This window comes from Gopherus evgoodei, chromosome 13 (assembly GCF_007399415.2).
Source record: "Gopherus evgoodei ecotype Sinaloan lineage chromosome 13, rGopEvg1_v1.p, whole genome shotgun sequence".
NCBI lineage: Eukaryota > Metazoa > Chordata > Testudines > Testudinidae > Gopherus > Gopherus evgoodei.
In genome coordinates this window covers 6110882-6129364 of record NC_044334.1, presented here as the reverse complement: position 1 = coordinate 6129364, position 18483 = coordinate 6110882, and the positions used below count along the sequence as shown (strand labels likewise).

Here is an 18483-nt window from a genome sequence, read left to right as displayed (position 1 = left end):
ATGGTTCAACTGAACTGCTCAAAGTAGCGGGTACACTTTTTGGCAAGAGTTAAGTGAAAAGTTCCTTCTGACTATTGAAGTAAGATTACACCTATCCTGCAGTCTACTTGTGCAAATTAGACATTGCCTGAACATTTAGTGAGAAGTTGTAAATCAGTTTCAAACACCTTAAACAGGTTGGATAAGATTAACAAGTAAAGAATAATGCATGCCAATCTGTATCCATATATATACACATTTTAAATAGAAGAGCAAATAAGCATCCAAGTATAACAAGGTTATTATTTCATCAATGGTGACCTAGAGGCAAAGAAAAAAAATCTGCTTTGTTGAACCCCTTGTATTCACAAAGATAACTTTTAAATTAATTTTTACTGAAGCTAAAATTGGAACTACTATCCAAGAACTAGAGTGTCATAACACAGAAAGTTTAATAAATAAATTTGACAGTGCTTAGTCTTTAGGTGTGATGTTTTCCAATTTGAAAACAAGTAGCACAAGTCAAGAATTTAAAAAAAGGTTTAGTTTTTAGTCTAGTCAAGGTGCCTATACCAGAAAAGCATACTCATATTATAGCAGCCAGCAAGCATAATATGGATACTCACTTTTCTATACAGACACATACAGCCTGTTTAACTCTTAATGGACTAAAACATATCATTCTTTGACCCTAGCGCCCCCACCCGACTTGTAAATTTTATAGTGAAGTTCAGTTTCAGAACTTTAAAAAACTAACTTGCCCAATTCCTTTCCGGAACACCTTTTAAAGTATGTTACTTGTGATTCTGCAGCCTTGCCTATCCTAGAAAAATTAGCATCTGTGTGACATCAACTGTCATACCAGGTACAGTCGCAATGGTAGTAGCAATGACCTAACCACTAGTGTAGACAGAATTCCAGCATACAAGGTTTGCCTACACTTGTGGTTTAGTAGTATCAGTTGATGTCACAGGTACTAATTTTTCCTAGTGTAGACAAGGCTGCAGAATCACAAATAGAGTTTTTTGAAGTTCTGAAATTGAACAGGTGGTGGGGGCCCCAGAGCTCCCAGCCACGCCATAGTTGCCTAGTCCCTTCTCATTTTATCATTTTCAGTAAAAGTCTGGGACAGGTCATGGGCTTCCATGAAATTTTCTTTACACGGGATCCCCAGTATACGTTGGGGTTGCGTTCTGAAAAGGATGACTTGATACTGAAACGACAGATACCGGGGAATTTTTCCCCATAAGAAATAGTGGCCTGGGTCGCCTCTTCCTGCCCAGTTCCGCCCCCTCCTCCAAGCATGCCGTGTTCCCACTCTTCCCTCTCCTTCCCAGTGCCTCCTGAATGCTGGGCAAAGGGCTCAAAGAAAAGTCATGCAAGAGGTGAAGCGATGAATATGCAAATCAGGACTGATGTGAATCATAATACATTCCCCTACTGATGAGCGATGGGATACGTGAAACGATAGATAATGGGGAGACGTATACCAGGGACCCGCTTGTGACTTTTACTAAAAATATTTATGACAAAGTCTTAGCTTTCCCTATAATCAATGAGGGCCCCATCCTGAAATAAAGTTTTCCTTAACCCTTTCTTCTGGCATTCAAACATCCCCCCCAACCTCTCAAAGCTCATCATCAGAAGCCAGCTCCCCACAGACCTAGACATCTGCTCAAATCAGCACCAGACCCTGCCAGAACAGATGCAAAAGCTGCAGACATATCTCCACTGCTACAATGATCAACAGCCCCCGTAACATAGCCTTCAAGATCCATGGGTTCTACACATGCCTATCACAACACATGGTGTACCGCATCCAGTGCACTAAATGTCCCAACAACTATGTGGGTGAAACCAGACAATCACTACATCTTGAATGAACTCACAGGAAAATGATAAAAGACAAAAACACCACATCACCAGATGGTGAAAGACATCACTCTGTATCTGACTTATCAGTCCTCATCCTCAAAAGGAAACCCAGACAACATTTTCAAAAGATGAGATTGGTAGCTTAAATTCATAACTTTGCTGGAAACTAAACAATATGGACCAAATAGACACACTGGATGTATGGCTTATTTTACAACAATCTATAACACACACACTGCCCACCCTAGCTGCCTTGCCCATCTTCCTTTCTCCCTCATGGGCAGTACTAACAGGCCACTTCACCTGGAATTGCCCTTTGAAATGCGTTAGCTAGTATGATAAACAACTGATACACTCTGGTGTTTAGCTGTGACACTGAGGGCTTGTCTACACTGGCAATTTACAGTGCAGCAAGTTTCAGCACTATAAAGTGCCAGTGTAGACAGTGCTCCCAGCACTGGTAGCTATGCCCTTATGGAGGTTTTTAAAAGAGCGTCACACCCACACAAGCCACATTAGAGCGCTGCCACAGCAGCGCTTTAGCAATACCAGAGTAGACTAGGCCTGAGCATGTTTTCCAGACCTGAAGAAGAGCTATCACTCCCAGCGGAATTCTGTGCTACTCCATATGCACATAATTAAAGAGGTGTACCTATTTTTATTTTTTTGCGTAGAAAAAAGCTTCTGCTGAAATTTTGCTACAGTTCTTCCTTTTTCCCACCAGAGGGCAAAGCAGCAATAGAACCACACAGCTGCTCCCAGCCAGCAAGGGAAGAGAAAGAGCCTGTAGTGCCTTCTTCACAGCGCCTGTCATGCCAGGTTAGGAGACATGAGCTATGGGGTGCTGGTCACAGGGGCTCATAAGGGCTAGTGAGTGAGGACAGACTGGGGCAGAGGCTGAATGGGAGTGGAGGCACAGGGCCGCAGGGGGGTGCAGAGCTACGTAAGAACAAGGGAGTAGCTGGGAGGGGGACAGAGTCACATGGGGATGGATGTCTGAGTGGGAGCAAAGGAACATATCTGGACAGGTGGTGCAAAGACACATGGGGGGTGCAGGAATACATGGGAACAGGGGCAGATGTGCCTGACTGAATAGGAGAGGCTAGGGGTCAGCCAGGGTCTGCATGGAGGAAACTTCCTAACAATCCCTTCCCACCCCCACAAAAAAATGTTCTGTACTTTTCCCACCCATACCCAACAACCCTCCAAGTTCACATCCAGGTTCCTTCCCAGCAATTTACTTCCTTCTCCCATAGCTCCTCTGTTACCCCCGACTCCCCCAAGCCTTGGCACTGCTTCTGAGGGGTGCGAGGGAAATGGTTCTGTATTGTAGTTTAAATGAATTATTACTCAGAGTTCTGTATGCCTAGTAAGGAATCTATTTGTCAAAAAAACATTTCCTGAATCTTTTCTGTTGTCTGTACTGTTACAGACATACTTGCTGCCAGGTATTTTGAAATAAATGACCAAAAATAATTGAAACTGATGTGATTATGTGGTGTTATTTTGACAAATGAAATACGTAGAATTTTAAAATATTGTGTGCTTATTTTTTAGGCACAGAATTCCCCCAGGAGTAGCTCTACCTAAGCTTGAAAGCACGTCTCTCTCACCAACAAAATTGATCCAACAGAAGATCTGACCTCACCCACAGTGTCACTAATATCCTGGCACCAACATGGCTATAACACTGCATATCTATAATATTATCATACATCATTGACATTATATGGCATTACTGGAATTGACACTAAATTTCAAGTGTTCCATTAAAATGTTAAAAGTCATGAAGCATGGAAATGAAAGTTAAATCTTTATTTCATAATAGTTTACTGAGCATGAAGCTACTCAGCCATATAGCAATTTTCTAAACACTTTCTGATCTGAGCAAGTTGTCCAAAATGCCAAATATCCAGCAGCAGTTAACAGAAATCTATAGAAAAAGCGATCAAAGTTAATTGCATTATAAAAGAGAGCAAAATTAACATTTAAATATTAAAGTTAAACTTTGCTTTAAAAAGCTTAACAAGTGTCTGGTCTTGTCTGTAATTTCTGTAGAGAGGAAACAGATTTAACCTTGCATTAGTCAGTCTTATAGGTACTACTACTACTACACTGAAACCCTGCATCCCACATTCTAAAAAAGTAAGGAGATTAAAAAGGCTTAGAAAGAGCAATAAATATGCTGTCCACAGGCACTCAATTATATTTGTAACTAGACCAAACAAAGATGGCATGAGTCTATTTTTGCTAGATGTTACGGTGATAATTTGAAACAGAAATCAGAATTAAATTTTCAGGGATTTTTCTCTCCACTGAAATGCCAGAATCTTTTGTTTTCATGTAAGAACAAGCAATTTCTAGTCCTTTGGATGCTGACTGTCTTGACAATAGAAACTGATCATACTGTTGCCAGTGCACATTAAACTCATTGCCATAAAATGATAGACGGAAAGAGAGAAGTGGGAAAATCTCTTGAAATTCAGTGAGGTACTTTTTTTTTGCATGACCTTTGAAATGCTTTGGTCCAAAGGTGAAAGCAGGCCAGAGAATGGAAATTTTAGTTCTCTGTAGTCTTAATGCTTCCTAAACTAGCAAATATGGATAATCTGCTTGAATTGCTGATGGCAATATGATAATTCTGTCTTGATGTGTTGGAAAGGTACTTCCTGACTCCTGCTGAGTTGGCTATTTCAGATTCAGAACTGGAACTGAAAAGCTACTCCTAGATGCTTGAGCCTCTATGGGTATGTATACACAGCAATTAGACACCAGATGACTCAGGCTCACGGAGCTTGGGCTAAATAGCTATTTAACTGTAGTGTAGATATTCTGAATTGGGGTGCAGTCCAAGTTTTGGGATCCTCCCACCTCACAGGGTCTTAGAGCCCAAATCAGCTGGCACAGGCCAGTTGTGGGTTTTTAACTGCAGTGTAGGCAACCTAAGGGTATGTCTATACTGCAACATAAGCCCAGGATTAGCAGAACTCAAGTTAGCAGACCTTGGGTTTGTTAACCAAGGGCATGAGCATCTATGCTCATTTATAACCCTATGTTAGGGACTGTTTAACTGTGGATCCCAACCTGAGGCTCCAGCATCTACACCACATTATGCAGGCCCAAGTCCAACCATCCATATCCCAGACTTCCTAGTACAATCCCAAAAAATGTGGCTGCTCTAGCCCTCTGTTCATGGTGCAATGTGGGAAAACTTAACTGCTCAACAAACTTGACTGTCCAGAGGACAAAGTGTCACCTTGTGAGATTTGTGGAATACTTCTGGCAGACTCCAGAGCATGAGTCCAGTAGAGCAGCATCTACACTGCAAAACAGGAAGGCTTGAACTCTGGGTTCTGGCCTGACTCAGGCCCAGACCCTCCTCCCCCATGGGGTCCTGGGACCCTTTGTCTGAGCAATTTGTGTGTAGACAAAAAGGGGGTTAGGTTTGAGTCCGGGTTTGAACCCTGGGCTTACACTGCAGTGTATACATACCCCAAGAGAGAAGATTCTAGAGCTATTAACTTTGATAAGACTAAAGCTCACCGTAGCACCGCTAAATTGAAAATGTGTACTTTGCCTACGACTGGCAAAACAAAATAGCATTTTGTGTCATATTTACTCAGACTGTTATAAGTAGTAATGTGCATTCACAGAGTAGAGGTTAAGTGACTTGTCCATACATATCAGTGATAGCGGTAGAAATAGAATCCAGGTCTTCTAACTTTTAAGTACCTAATTCTATTAGACACTGCTGCATCCCTGCAGAATGTAGTCCACTAAAGGGTATGACCCATTCCAAACCAGGTTTCCAAACTAGTGAGCACTCCTTGTTAATTAGGGACACCACGTGTACCACATGCACCAGGCTTGCCCAATGAGCTTTGAAATAGGGTTATTTAAATAGCTTGATTAATTAAATGCTCCTACAATTCTGTCAGCAGCATGGGATTTTAAAGAAAGCCAGAAGTCTCAGAACAAGTTGCCAGATCTGAGTGCAGTGAACTTTTAAAAAGACAGATGAGTTCATATTCAGAAGTCAACACCTGTGCGCTCCATGCAGCTGACCTAAATGCTACAAATACAAGATTAGTTGGCAAGAATACGTCTCCGAGCTCATCTTCAACAACTTCACCACGCTAGCTCCTTTGTGAAACAAGACTGACTATGGAGCAAACATGGAGACACCTCCACACAAACACTGTTCCTGTTTCAGTGATCACCACTAACCATCTCAACTTGTATCCCTAGCATTATGACCAGCTACAGGAGCACATGGGCAGTGGTTCTCCTTACAAGAACATGGTGGAGTGGCTGTATTTGTGAAATACAACAATGATTGAACTTGGTGGCATGTTTTGAGGAAGACTGTACTTTCATTTCCACAACTACATGAACTCTATAAGGATCTTCACAAAAAACAATGAAATTCTTGAAATATTAGATGCAAAAGTATTTAGAACTCAATTTTTTGAAAAACTATGAAAAATATTTGCACTTACTTCTAGAAAATGAAGGCCTTTTTTTAACCTAAGGACGAGTAAGGAAATAAGAATTCCATTTAATACTTTTCCTTTCCCACAAAAAGTTTTCTTCCCAAAGACAGACACCTTAGAGTGCTTTGTAAGGCTAAAACATCAATTAGTAAGTTATTATATGTATTACAGTAGCTCCTGGAGGCTCCAACCAGCACCAGGGCCATATTGTGCTAGGTACTGTACAAACACAGCAAGAAACAGTCCATGCCCTGAACACCTTTTTATTCTAAATTGACAAAACATGGGAGTGCAGTATTATATATTCAAGCAGAAGGCTGGAAACAAGGCACAGAGGGAAAATGACTTGCCCAAGGTCACACAGGATGTAATAGGAGGCTGGGTTGAATTCCTGGCTCTAAGTCCCAGCTCAATGCACAAACCACTAGAAAATGCTTCCTACCTAACCAGAAGTTTAAGGAATGAGCAGATGCAGTGTTAAAGAGGGAGAAGAAAAAAAAAAAAAACCAACAAAAATGTACAAAATCAAATTATTTGCTTCAGGAAAAAGGCAAAACTTTATAAACACTGCCTATTTAAGTTTATCCATATTTCCTCTCACCTAAAGCCTCCCTTTCTAAGGCCCAGGAAATCCTCTTTCCCCATTTACAGAGATAAATGGATGTCTCCTCAAACCAACATGTAAGAGGCATTACTAGGAACAGAAGTCTGGGTGTAGTAAATGTGCATATATGATTTGGAGTCTTTCATGTATTAGCCGGGATCTCAGCACTCTCTAAAACCAAAAAAAATACAGTTCTAGCTTTCATTGGCTGCACCTACACTGGCAAAGTTGGGATGCATAATTTATAGCTCCCTTTTGGTAGTAGCTGTGGAAGCTCTAGCACAGAGAGGACCAAGATTTTAAGAAACAAATGGTTTATAATAGGTTTAGGAGCCTACCTTTAGGCACCCATTTAAGATCTTAGTCAGCTGTTTTAACGTGTCAGTTACTCCTTTTTCCTCTGATTGTTTTATTTTCTTTTGCCACCTCAGTAAGCTGAGCAAGTTTCAATCTCATTTTCAAGACATTCTCTTATTGTGGAGTCCAGCTGCATGAATAACCAATCTCTCAGTTCGCTGACCATTCCATAAAATTTAAAACTCATTCTAAGTCAACCCAAAGCAATGTTTGGATTTCTCAGCAAATGTAAGAGTAAAAAGATTTGTTCCAGGTCAAATGAAATGTTCTGTTCAAAAAAGCAGTTTCATTTAATCTTTAAGGTGTTCGGTTTTTTAAAATAAAGCAAGTACATTTGAAACAAAGCCATTTTGAATCAAAAAAATATTGTATTTGATTTAGAAACTGTCAACACAAACTATGAAGTTGCCTTTTTGATCAGCATCTACTTTTATATTGTATGTAGTAAGGTTAGTGATGTGCACTAAATGCAGAAAGCAGTTAGAAGGCTAAAGTTATAAAAACAATATCAGAAGTGCACGAAGACTGGTATTTCAAAGCCATGCTTCAGCTTTAAAAACCCTGGAAGGTCTTGATTAAAAATCTCTGGCCTTGAGAATGGCAGTTTAGGCATTTCCTAAAACCCCTTTTCATGGCTGTTTGATCAGTACTGACAACCCAGTGTAGAGGTCATTCTCTCAGAGGCATCTTTCCTAGCAACGTTCTTGTAACTAGCCCTTTTAATTTTACAGACAGGTAACTGCAACCTTGAAGTGGCAATTTCAGAAGCTGACTAAATCTCCTTTCTTATTCTTATAAAGCGGGTATATGCTCAGGTATTGCTGACCATATTTTTGTACATCTCATTCTATTACTAAGGGGAATTTTAAGAAACTTTTCTTCCATACAGTGTTCCTGTTACTCCCCACTTCAAGTCTCAATGTATTGCCTTTTTTGAGGGGGGGATTTGCTCAGAAAGAAAAAGGTTGAAAACCCCCGGTCTAAAGGACAGAGACTGAGTCTGTTGTGGCAGCCTTTTTTAGCATAATCTGGGAGATCTGTTCAGGTGGGAAAGGTTATAATTTTTAATTAAAACATTGTCATCAGTTGCTTGTAGGAATACAAGCCTCTGATGATGGGTGTGTAATTATAAGTTTCACTTAAAAAAATCAGATATGAGGCTTTATAAACTGTAAGTGGGCTGGTTTTGCACTTTTCAATAAAATGGCATTTATTTGGTTTGTCTTACTGTCCATCTGTATATGTATGCTGTGAAAGTTACTGAAACATTCTGCAAAAGAGAATAAGCAGCAACAGTATATAAACTCTAAGTGCCCTCAGAACAAGGGAAGAGAAATAAAGAGTAGATTACAGGCAGAATTATCTATAAAATAGGTATTATGTTTTCATTGAATTGTTCTTTAAGGTTCTGACCAGTCAAATGGCTTTGCACTATACATGTTTGGAGGAATAAAGGAAGCATCAAATATTTACACTACAATGAGAAGAAAGTTTAAAGTGCTTGTGCAAGTCTTTAAAATCCAATCATACAGATTCATTTTTTAAAGTGTCAGCTACTTTGAAATGTGGTCTCCATGAAACTCTACTATACTGTGGGTGTACAACTTGTTAAACTTTGTACTCAAGTAGTTATCAATGGTTTCTTCAATCTAGTAGGGCACTACAGGGGTCAGTTCTGGGTCCAGCACTATTCAATATTTTAATTAATAGCTTGGATAATAGAGTGGAGAGTATGCTTATAAAACCTGTGGATGACACAAGATGGGAGGGTTTGCATGCACTTTGGAGGACAGGATTACAATTCAAAAAGAACTTGACAATCTGGAGAATTGGTCTGAAATCAGTAAGAAAATTTCAGACAGACAAGTGAACTACTTTGCACGTAGGAAGGAAATATCAAACTACTAAATGGGGAATAAGTAGTAGGACTGCTTAAAAGGATCTGGGGGTTATACTGGATCACAAATTGAATACGAGTCAGTGTCATGCAGATGCAAAAAAGGTTAATATTCCAAAGTGTATCAATAGAAGTGCTGTATGTAAAACACAGGTAGCATTCATCCCACTCTGTTCAACACTGGAGAAGTCTCAGCTGGTGTATCGTGTCCAGTTCTGGGTACCACACTCTAGGAAAGATGTGGACAAACTGGAGTGACTCCAGAAGGTAGCAACAATGATAAAAGATTTAGAAAACTGGCACTATGAGGAAGGTTAAAAAGTCTGGGGCATGTTTAATTCTTGAGAAAAGAAAGAGGATGGGAATGGAATCAATAAGTGTCTTCAAATATGTTAAGGGCTGTTTTAAAGAGGACTGATCAATTGTTCTCCAAGTTCACTGAAGGTAAAACAAGTAGTATGGCCTTAATCTGCAGCAAGGGAGATTTAGGTTAGATATTAGGAAAATTTTTCTAACTGTATGAGTAGTCAAGCTCTGCAATAAACTTCCAAGGGAGGTTGGGGAATCCCCATCACTGGAGGTTTGTAAGAAGAGCTTAGACATAAATCAGTCAGGTTTACTTGGTGCTGCCTCAACACAGAGGGCTGGACTTGATGACTCTGAGGTCCCTTCCATCACTACATTTCTATGGTTTGAAAAACATGGGCTAGATTACATTTAAAAAAAAAGGGGGAGGTGGTATAACAGTAACTTTTTTTTTTTTAACTGGTCTTTAAAAATTTCAGCTCAAGAACTACAAATTTTAACTGAAATTAACCATAATCTGTTTAGATTTGAGTTTAACACATTTCACACTGAATCTTTCCTAGGTACCATATTAATGTGATGCTTCAAATGAGTATTAAGAGTTGGATACTCAAGACTAAAGTATATTTCTGTTTTACATGTGAATCCATGTTTTGTCAACCGCAGTCTTTTCCTTTATATTTTGAATGTGTGACTATAATCTGACATTAAAAGTTACAGGTAACTGCACAATCACTATATTAAATTTCTACACTGAATTTTTAACATAACTTTTATCCTTTTTATGAAAATTCAATTACATTAACCTTCTATTATTAAAACAAAGTAATTTACTCTTTACCATTAAATCACTTCATTCTGAGTGGACAATGAAAACAGATTTTCACTTTGAGTCTTCCGCAAAGAGCACAAGACTAAAAACTGTGTTATAAATAATGAAGCAATGTTTAAACCCCAACACCTTCTCATTGATTTGAAGTGTTTCACAAAGATATTTCCATTGATATTTGGAGCTAACAAAACCTAATTACCTGTCCGGATGCTTTAATTTTATTAGCAAAACATTTAGAATGACTATTACCTACAAAATGCAGGAGTATGTAGTTTCTAAGGACAGGTGTACTGAAATACAAGATAACTCGAAAGATTAAGCCTTCACTAAAGGGTTTTAGGATTAAGTTTGAGAGATGTGGTAATCCATCGGAACAAACTTTTAATCAATGGAGAACCCAGTCTGAAGTGTTATTCATTTGAGGGGAATTTGATTGAGATATAATTATATGAAAATTATGCAATAGTTTCAGATATATGCATGTGCGCACACCTAAATATTAGCACATTTTCATGGAAGTAAAATTTGGTCATGCTACCAGTGCTGCTGTAGTAATGGTTGAGAAGGAGCTTTATCCAGGGCCTCTTTTTAGAAGAGTTATAATCCAGAAATCATCATTTGGGTTTCACTCTCTCAAGTTTGCTCAGCAAAGCCCAAAGAACATTTACTGAGTGGAAGAAGAAAAGAATGGTGATGAGGCTTTTGGGATGAAATACACTTTAAGAGAATTTGAGCATAAAGATATTTTTGTATTTAGATCAAATGCATCTGTTCAAGTTAACTTTTAAAATGTTACCTGCATAGTTAATGGAGATGTCGGCATTCCCAAGTTTGGAAAAAAGGGTTGGGAAGTTGTAAAAACTAAAATAATACAGTGGGTTTTACATGTTATTTCCCTTTAAAGATATACAATCACAACTTAACACTTCTATTCAAAATATAGCTATTTACTTGAATGTAAAAATGAGTCTTTGGCCTTAGTTTATTAAAAATGGTATTAAATACAGAAGGCTACATTAATCCAGTATCACTGAGATTTATAACAAAATTAAGTTTTTACTCCATATAGCAACTGACTGCTATAGCTCATATTGAAAATAGGAGTAAATATATAATACACTAAATATATATAAAGGGGCAGAACTAGCTGTTGTGGGAACAACTGTTAATATTTGTAAACAGTGTTATATGTTATTTAAATCTAGAAAAATAATACCTGCCCCCAGCAGTTTAAAATCCTCTCTTTAATTTCTTGATTTTATATAAAAGTTTCAATGTTAAAGCTTTGGCATTTAATCAATGCAACACTAGTTAATACTGCTAATTTTTGTAGTGATAAGTACAGTGACTTGGCCATATCCTTTGAGTATCTTGTTGGTGAGTTCTTCGAAGTACTATTTATGTAGTATTTCAAGTAGGTTTGTCAATTAATTGCAGTTAACTCGCGATTAATTCAAAAATTTACATGCCAGATATGCTAAACATTCATATGCCCCTTCATGATTCGGCCACCATGTCAGAGGACATGCTTCCATGCTGCTGATGCTCATTAAAAAAAATAATGCATTAATTAAATTTGTGACTGAACTCCTCGGGGGAGAACTGTATGTCTCTGGCCGTTTTACCTGCATTCTGCCATATATTTCATGTTATAGAAGTCTCAAGTGACTCAGCACATGTTGTTAATTTTAAGAAAATTTTCATTGCAGATTTGACAAAACGCAAAAGGTACCAATGTGAGATTTCTAAAGACAGCCACGGCTATTGACCCAAGGTTTAAGAATCTCAAGTGCCTTCCAAAACCTGAGAGGGATGAGGTGTGGAGGATGCTTTCAGAAGTCTTAAGAGGACCACTCTGATGCAGAAACTACAGAACCCAAACCACCAAAAATGAAAATCAATTCTGCTGGTGGCATCTTGACACAGATTATGAACATGAACACGTGTCAGTCCGCTCTGCTTTGGACTATTATCAAGCAGAACCTGTCATCAGCATGGATGCAAGTCTTCTGGAATGGTGGATGAAACACGAAGGGACATATGAATCTTTAGCACATCTGGCATGTAAATATCTTGCGATTCTGACTGCAAGAGTGCCATGTGAACACCTGTTCTCATTTCCAGGTGACATTGTAAACAAGAAGCAGACAGCATTATCACCTGCAAACGTAAAAAAACTTGTTTGTCGAAGCAACTGGCTGAACAAGAAATAGGACTTAGTGGACTGGAAGGTTCTAAAACAGGGGTCAGCAACCTTTCAGAAATGGTGTGTTGAGTCTTCATTTATTCATTCTGATTTAAGGTTTTGGGTGCCACTAATACATTTTAACGTTTTTAGAAGGTCTCTTTTAGAAGTCTATAATATATAACTGAACTATTGTCGTATGTAAAGTAAATAAGGTTTTTTAAATTTTTAAGAAGCTTCATTTAAAATTAAGTTAAAATGCAGAGCCCCTCAGACTCGTGGCCAGGACCTGGACAGTGTGAATGCCACCGAAAATCAGCTTGCATGCCGCCTTCGGCACACATGCCATAGTTTGCCTACCCCTGCTCTAAAGTTTTACATTGCATTCAAAAATAAAACAGTTATTTTTTGTACACAATTCTACATTTGTAAGCTCAACTTTTATGATAAAGAGACCGCAATACTATACTTGTAGTAGGTGAACTGAAAAATATTTTTTTTTTACAGTGCAAATATTTATAAAAAAAATATAAAGTGATCCCTGTACACTTTGAGTCTGAGTTTTAATTGAAATCAATATATTTGAAAATGCAGAAAACATCCAAAAACATTTAAATGGTATTCTGTTATTGTTTAACAATGCAATTAATCATGATTATTTTTTTTAATCGCTTGACAGCCCTAATTTCAAGATAGCAACCTTCACATTTCCATCCAATCCCCAAAAGTCTTAGACAGCAAACAAACATTATATAAAATATCAAATAAATCTTACTACTTGTTTTACTTATTAACATTTGAACTACATACTCCTCTACCCTTATATAACGGTACCCGCTATAACGCTACAACCGCATCTGCTCTAACCCCTCAGACAGAGACCAACACCTACAAAATCTCCACCAAGCATTCTCAAAACTACAATACCCGCACGAGGAAATAAGGAAACAGATCAACAGAGCCAGACGTGTACCCAGAAGCCTCCTACTGCAAGACAAACCCAAGAGAGAAACCAACAGGACTCCACTGGCCATCACATACAGCCCCCAGCTAAAACCTCTCCAACGCATCATCAAGGATCTACAACCCATCCTGGACAATGATCCCACACTTTCACAGGCCTTGGGTGGCAGGCCAATCCTTGCCCACAGACAACCTGCCAACCTGAAACATATTCTCACCAGTAACTGCACACCACATCATAATAACTCTTGCTCAGGAACCAATCCATGCAACAAACCTCGATGCCAACTCTGCCCACATATCTACACCAGCGACACCGTCACAGGACCTAACCAGATCAGCCACACCATCACTGGTTCATTCACCTGCACATCCACCAATGTAATATACGCCATCATATGCCAGCAATGCCCCTCTGCTATGTACATCGGCCAAACTGGACAGTCTCTACGGAAAAGGATAAATGGACACAAATCAGACATTAGGAATGGCAATATACAAAAACCTGTAGGAGAGCACTTCAACCTCCCTGGCCACACTATAGCAGACCTTAAGGTGGCCATGCTACAGCAAAAAAACTTCAGGACCAGACTTCAAAGAGAAACTGCTGAGCTTCAGTTCATCTGCAAATTTGACACCATCAGCTCAGGATTGAACAAAGACTGTGAATGGCTTGCCAATTACAGAACCAGTTTCTCCTCTCTTGGTTTTCACACCTCAACTGCTAGAACAGGGCCTCATCCTCCCTGATTGAACTGACCTCGTTATCTCTAGCTTGCTTGCTAGCACACATATATATACCTGCCCCTGGATATTTCCATTACATGCATCTGAGGAAGTGGGTATTCACCCACGAAAGCTCATGCTCCAAAACGTCTGTTAGTCTATAAGGTGCCACAGGATTCTTTGCTGCTTTTACAGATCCAGACTAACACGGCTACCCTCTGATACTTGGTACCTGCTATAACACAAATTAGGATATAATGCGGTAAACCAATGCTTGGGGGGAACTGTGTGCTCCAGCGGATCAAATCAATTTGGTATAATGTGGTTTCACCTACAACGCAGTTAAGATTTTTTGGCTCTCGAGGACAGCGTTATATCGAGGCAGAGGTGTACTTTTTCTTGTTAAGAACTTTGACATATTTACGTTCTTTTCCTGGAAAAAAACTACTGATAGTTATGCTATAGCAAGGCAAACAAGAACAACAGTAAGTAGCCACGATACAAACAACTTTTAAACACCAAATGCACTGAAAGAAGGAGCTGACACCTGCAAAAAAGCAACGATGTTTCAGGAACACTTCTGCAAGTGTGTATATATCTATATCTCTATATCTATCTAGTCCCCAATTATATTAGGGAGAGAAAAAACAAGAGATGACAATCTCTCTCTCTCTCATTCATTTATATATATATACACACACACACACACGCAGCACAATCACAAACCAAATCCATTGGATTTGTAAATCCTAAGTTTCTATAGCAGCACAACTGTCTCTTTGCCCTGGCCTTTCATTATCCAGGTCAAAGATATCTTACAATAAGGAAGAGATGAAAGGCATTTATCTAGCATCTGGCTAAGCAAAGTCTTAGATTACTTTGTCCCAAATGGGAAAAAAAAATAAAATCCTGGCTAAGCTCTTCCAGGGTAAGTCCATACATATGAGTGCATGGACAGACCTGAGACAGGCTAGATAAATCCAGTTTTCTTCTTTAACCAATTATTTTGCTTTCTATTCCAAAGAGAATATCCACTGGCTACTTTGCAACCTTGTACCCTAGTCAAAGATTAATAAACCATTTTAATCAGATGCTGACCAAATAAAAAAATTAAACCCACCACAACCCCTGTATTTATTTAGGAAAGACTAGACACTGGATGCACCTCCCTATTGCCTACCCTCTAATGGAATACAGATGGACAGTAAGACAAACCAAATAAATGCCATTTTATTGAAAAGTGCAAAACCAGCCCACTTACAGTTTATAAAGCCTCATATCTGATTTTTTTAAGTGAAACTTATAATTACACACCCATCATCAGAGGCTTGTATTCCTACAAGCAACTGATGACAATGTTTTAATTAAAAATTATAACCTTTCCCACCTGAACAGATCTCCCAGATTATGCTAAAAAAGGCTGCCACAACAGACTCAGTCTCTGTCCTTTAGACCGGGGGTTTTCAACCTTTTTCTTTCTGAGCAAATCCCCCCCTCAAAAAAGGCAATAAACACTTAACGGCCCACTTGTGCCACAACCACCGTTTTTCTGCATACAAAAGCAAAGGGATGCATTAGTGGGTAGCAAGCGGGGCAACTGCCATGGGTCTCATGCCACAGGGGACCCCACAAAGCTACGTTACTTCGGCTTCAGCCCTGGATGGCGGGTCTTGGGGCCTGGGTTTCTACCCCATACGGTTGGGTTTCGGGTTTCGGCTTTCTGCCCGTGACTGAGCAAGTCTAATGTCGGCCCTGCTCGGCAGATCCCCTGAAACCTGCTCGTGGCCCCCCAAGGGACAGCAGAGCCCTGGTCGAGAACCAGGGCTTTATACAGAGACAAGCGGCACTTCCACACCCCCCCTTGCCAAGCATTCACCCACTGCGCATGTGCGCGGCGGGCAGGCTGCCGGACACCCAGCCTCTCAACCTCTCTCTGCTCCCCCACGCCCCCAAAATCGCCCCCCGCTTGCAAAGAGGGTGGGGGGAGGGGAAGGCACCCAGCAGCTCCATCCAGGAGCCTGGTTTTCCCTCGGGCAGGCGCTGAAGGAAAACCCGGCGTTAACACGCGGAGGCCGGCCAGGCAAAGCCCGGGGGTCACCGGGGCACACAAAGCGCCTCTCCGCTGCGGCCAGCCCTGTTCGAGCAGGGCCGGGCACGGGCACGGGCGAGCGGGGCGCACACCAGAGGCCCCACACACACCGCGCCGGCCCCGGCGTCCCCGCCTCGCGCCTCGCCTCCCACAGGCTCCAGCCCCACCGGACCCTCCCTCTGCTGCAGCCGGCGGGGCCGAGCGCATCCCCTCGGGGACCCCGCCGTGCTTACCCCCAGGCCCCGCGCTCCCGTCAGGGTCCCCCCGCTCCCTCACCCTCCAGCAGCCGTTGGATGATGCTGTCGATGTTGAGCTTGTCTATATCCGCCATCGCCTCTCAGCGGCAATGCGGACCCGCACCCGAGTCGCCCGCCGGCCCGGCGCTCGCCTGCCTCCCGCCCGCCGCTCTCAGCAGCGACCCAGCACCGCACAAAATGGCCGCCGCCGTCCCCTCTCAGGAAGCTTTGGTGGCGCATGAACACTAAGTGCGACGGCGCGGCAGCCGGGAACTCTTTACACACAGAGCACCGAGAGCGGGTTCGCTTTACCAGCGTCCCGCACTCACGGAATCCTTCCGCCGCGAGGGGGCGGGAGCAGGGAAATAGATCCGACCTGAGTTTTAAAGCCAGCATGTGCCCGTGCTCGGAAAGCCCCCTCGCAGCCAGAGTCCCCAGGCGTGCAAATCTACTTCCTAATCGACTAGATGAAGCCAGTAAGAGCGAAGATCATTATTACTGTCAATCCTGCATAATTAATAGAACCAATAATAATTAACAATCCATCAGTATAATACATATAACATTAATATCAATTGTAATTTGCCATTGATAACAATGCTAACTGAAAAATGATCGATAACTATGTCAAGTGATTATTAAGTGCTGTTATTTGTACATCAGATTTTGAGACTATTTGCTCTGTTGCTTAAAGGTTCCCACTTTTTTCTTTTAAACAGACCTGCCCAACCACTTAGAACATCTGGGTTTACCCTGGAAAACAGCTGTCTGACAACCACAGACGTGGGAAGTTTGTGTAAGAAACCTGGTATGTTGGTTATAGGGTGACCAGATGTCCCGATTTTATAGGGACACTCCCGATTTTTGGGTCTTTTTCTTATATAGGCTCCTATTACGCCCCCCAGCCCCCACCCCATCACAATTTTTCACATTTGCTGTCTGGCCGCCCTAGCTGGTTAGAGCACAGACTAGAGCCTCAAGAGATTAAAGTCCTGGTCCTGCAAGGTGCCCAACATGAATGAACCCCAAATGGAGCTCCTGTGTCTTCAGCAGGGCTCTGCATGGGTGCAGGGCTCTGACTGTGCAGAGCATATTGAACAATTGGGTCCACAGATTCTAATCCTGGCTTTGGCAATGACTCACAGTGTAGTGTTGGGGAAGTCAATTTCTCTGTTTCTCAAACCCTTATCCTCCAATGAACTCTATAAGGGTGTAGGGGTGTGGCCATGGGGCTCCCATGGCATGGTTGGGGTCTCAGTTGCTCCATCAATAAAATGGGGTAAATCATACTGACCTACCTCCCAGAGGTGATCTGAAACTTAATTCAGTAATGGCCTCAATCCTGCCAATGCTTCTGCAGATGAGTAACTATGCATGCGAGTCTCCGTGTGCCTGTAGTTATTTCCAGGATGTTTGTTAAGTGCTTTGAAATTCTTGTAGGAAGTCACAAGACATTAGCATATCCTTTTAAAAATATTTTATTTTAATCCATATTTAAAACTATTTTATTCTATATGTAGTAGAAACACATTCGAGGGAAAGTCAAAAACAATTAAAATCAGCTGAGTTTCTGACAAATTAAATTGCTTTGGCAGTGAGCTGGTCTGTGCTGGCCTTTACTATTGCTCACTGCTTTGCATGTATGATTGAATATTGTTTAATGGGTTTATTTACTCCTAGTTTAATTTGCAGGGATATCTCTGCCAATCCAGTTTCCTCCTCCCCTCTCCAAGATAAATTGCTTCCACTGTACATATGCTCCATTCTTCACACAGCAGTTATATAATAACACTGGGCTACAATTTTTGAGAAGTCGTCTGCTTCAGAGATAAAATGTGCTATTTATTATGTATTTTGATGTGCTGAATTCAAATATGACAATTAAAACAACTGATTGGCTACTGTTTCTAAGATATTTAAGTTTTTACATTTTATGTCTAT

The 18483-nt window shown here is 40.8% G+C and overlaps 1 protein-coding gene across 1 annotated transcript in view; it reads right to left on the bottom strand.

The window, feature by feature from the left end:
- PPP1CC (protein phosphatase 1 catalytic subunit gamma) overlaps positions 1-16734 on the bottom strand; it is a 30920-nt gene extending 14186 nt beyond the window's left edge. Inside the window, exon 1 of the mRNA XM_030582774.1 lies at positions 16583-16734. Within this exon, the coding sequence (XP_030438634.1) occupies positions 16583-16637 (55 nt within the window). The 5' untranslated portion in view covers positions 16638-16734. The remainder of the gene's footprint in view (positions 1-16582) is intronic.
- Between the last annotated feature and the right edge of the window lie 1749 nt (positions 16735-18483).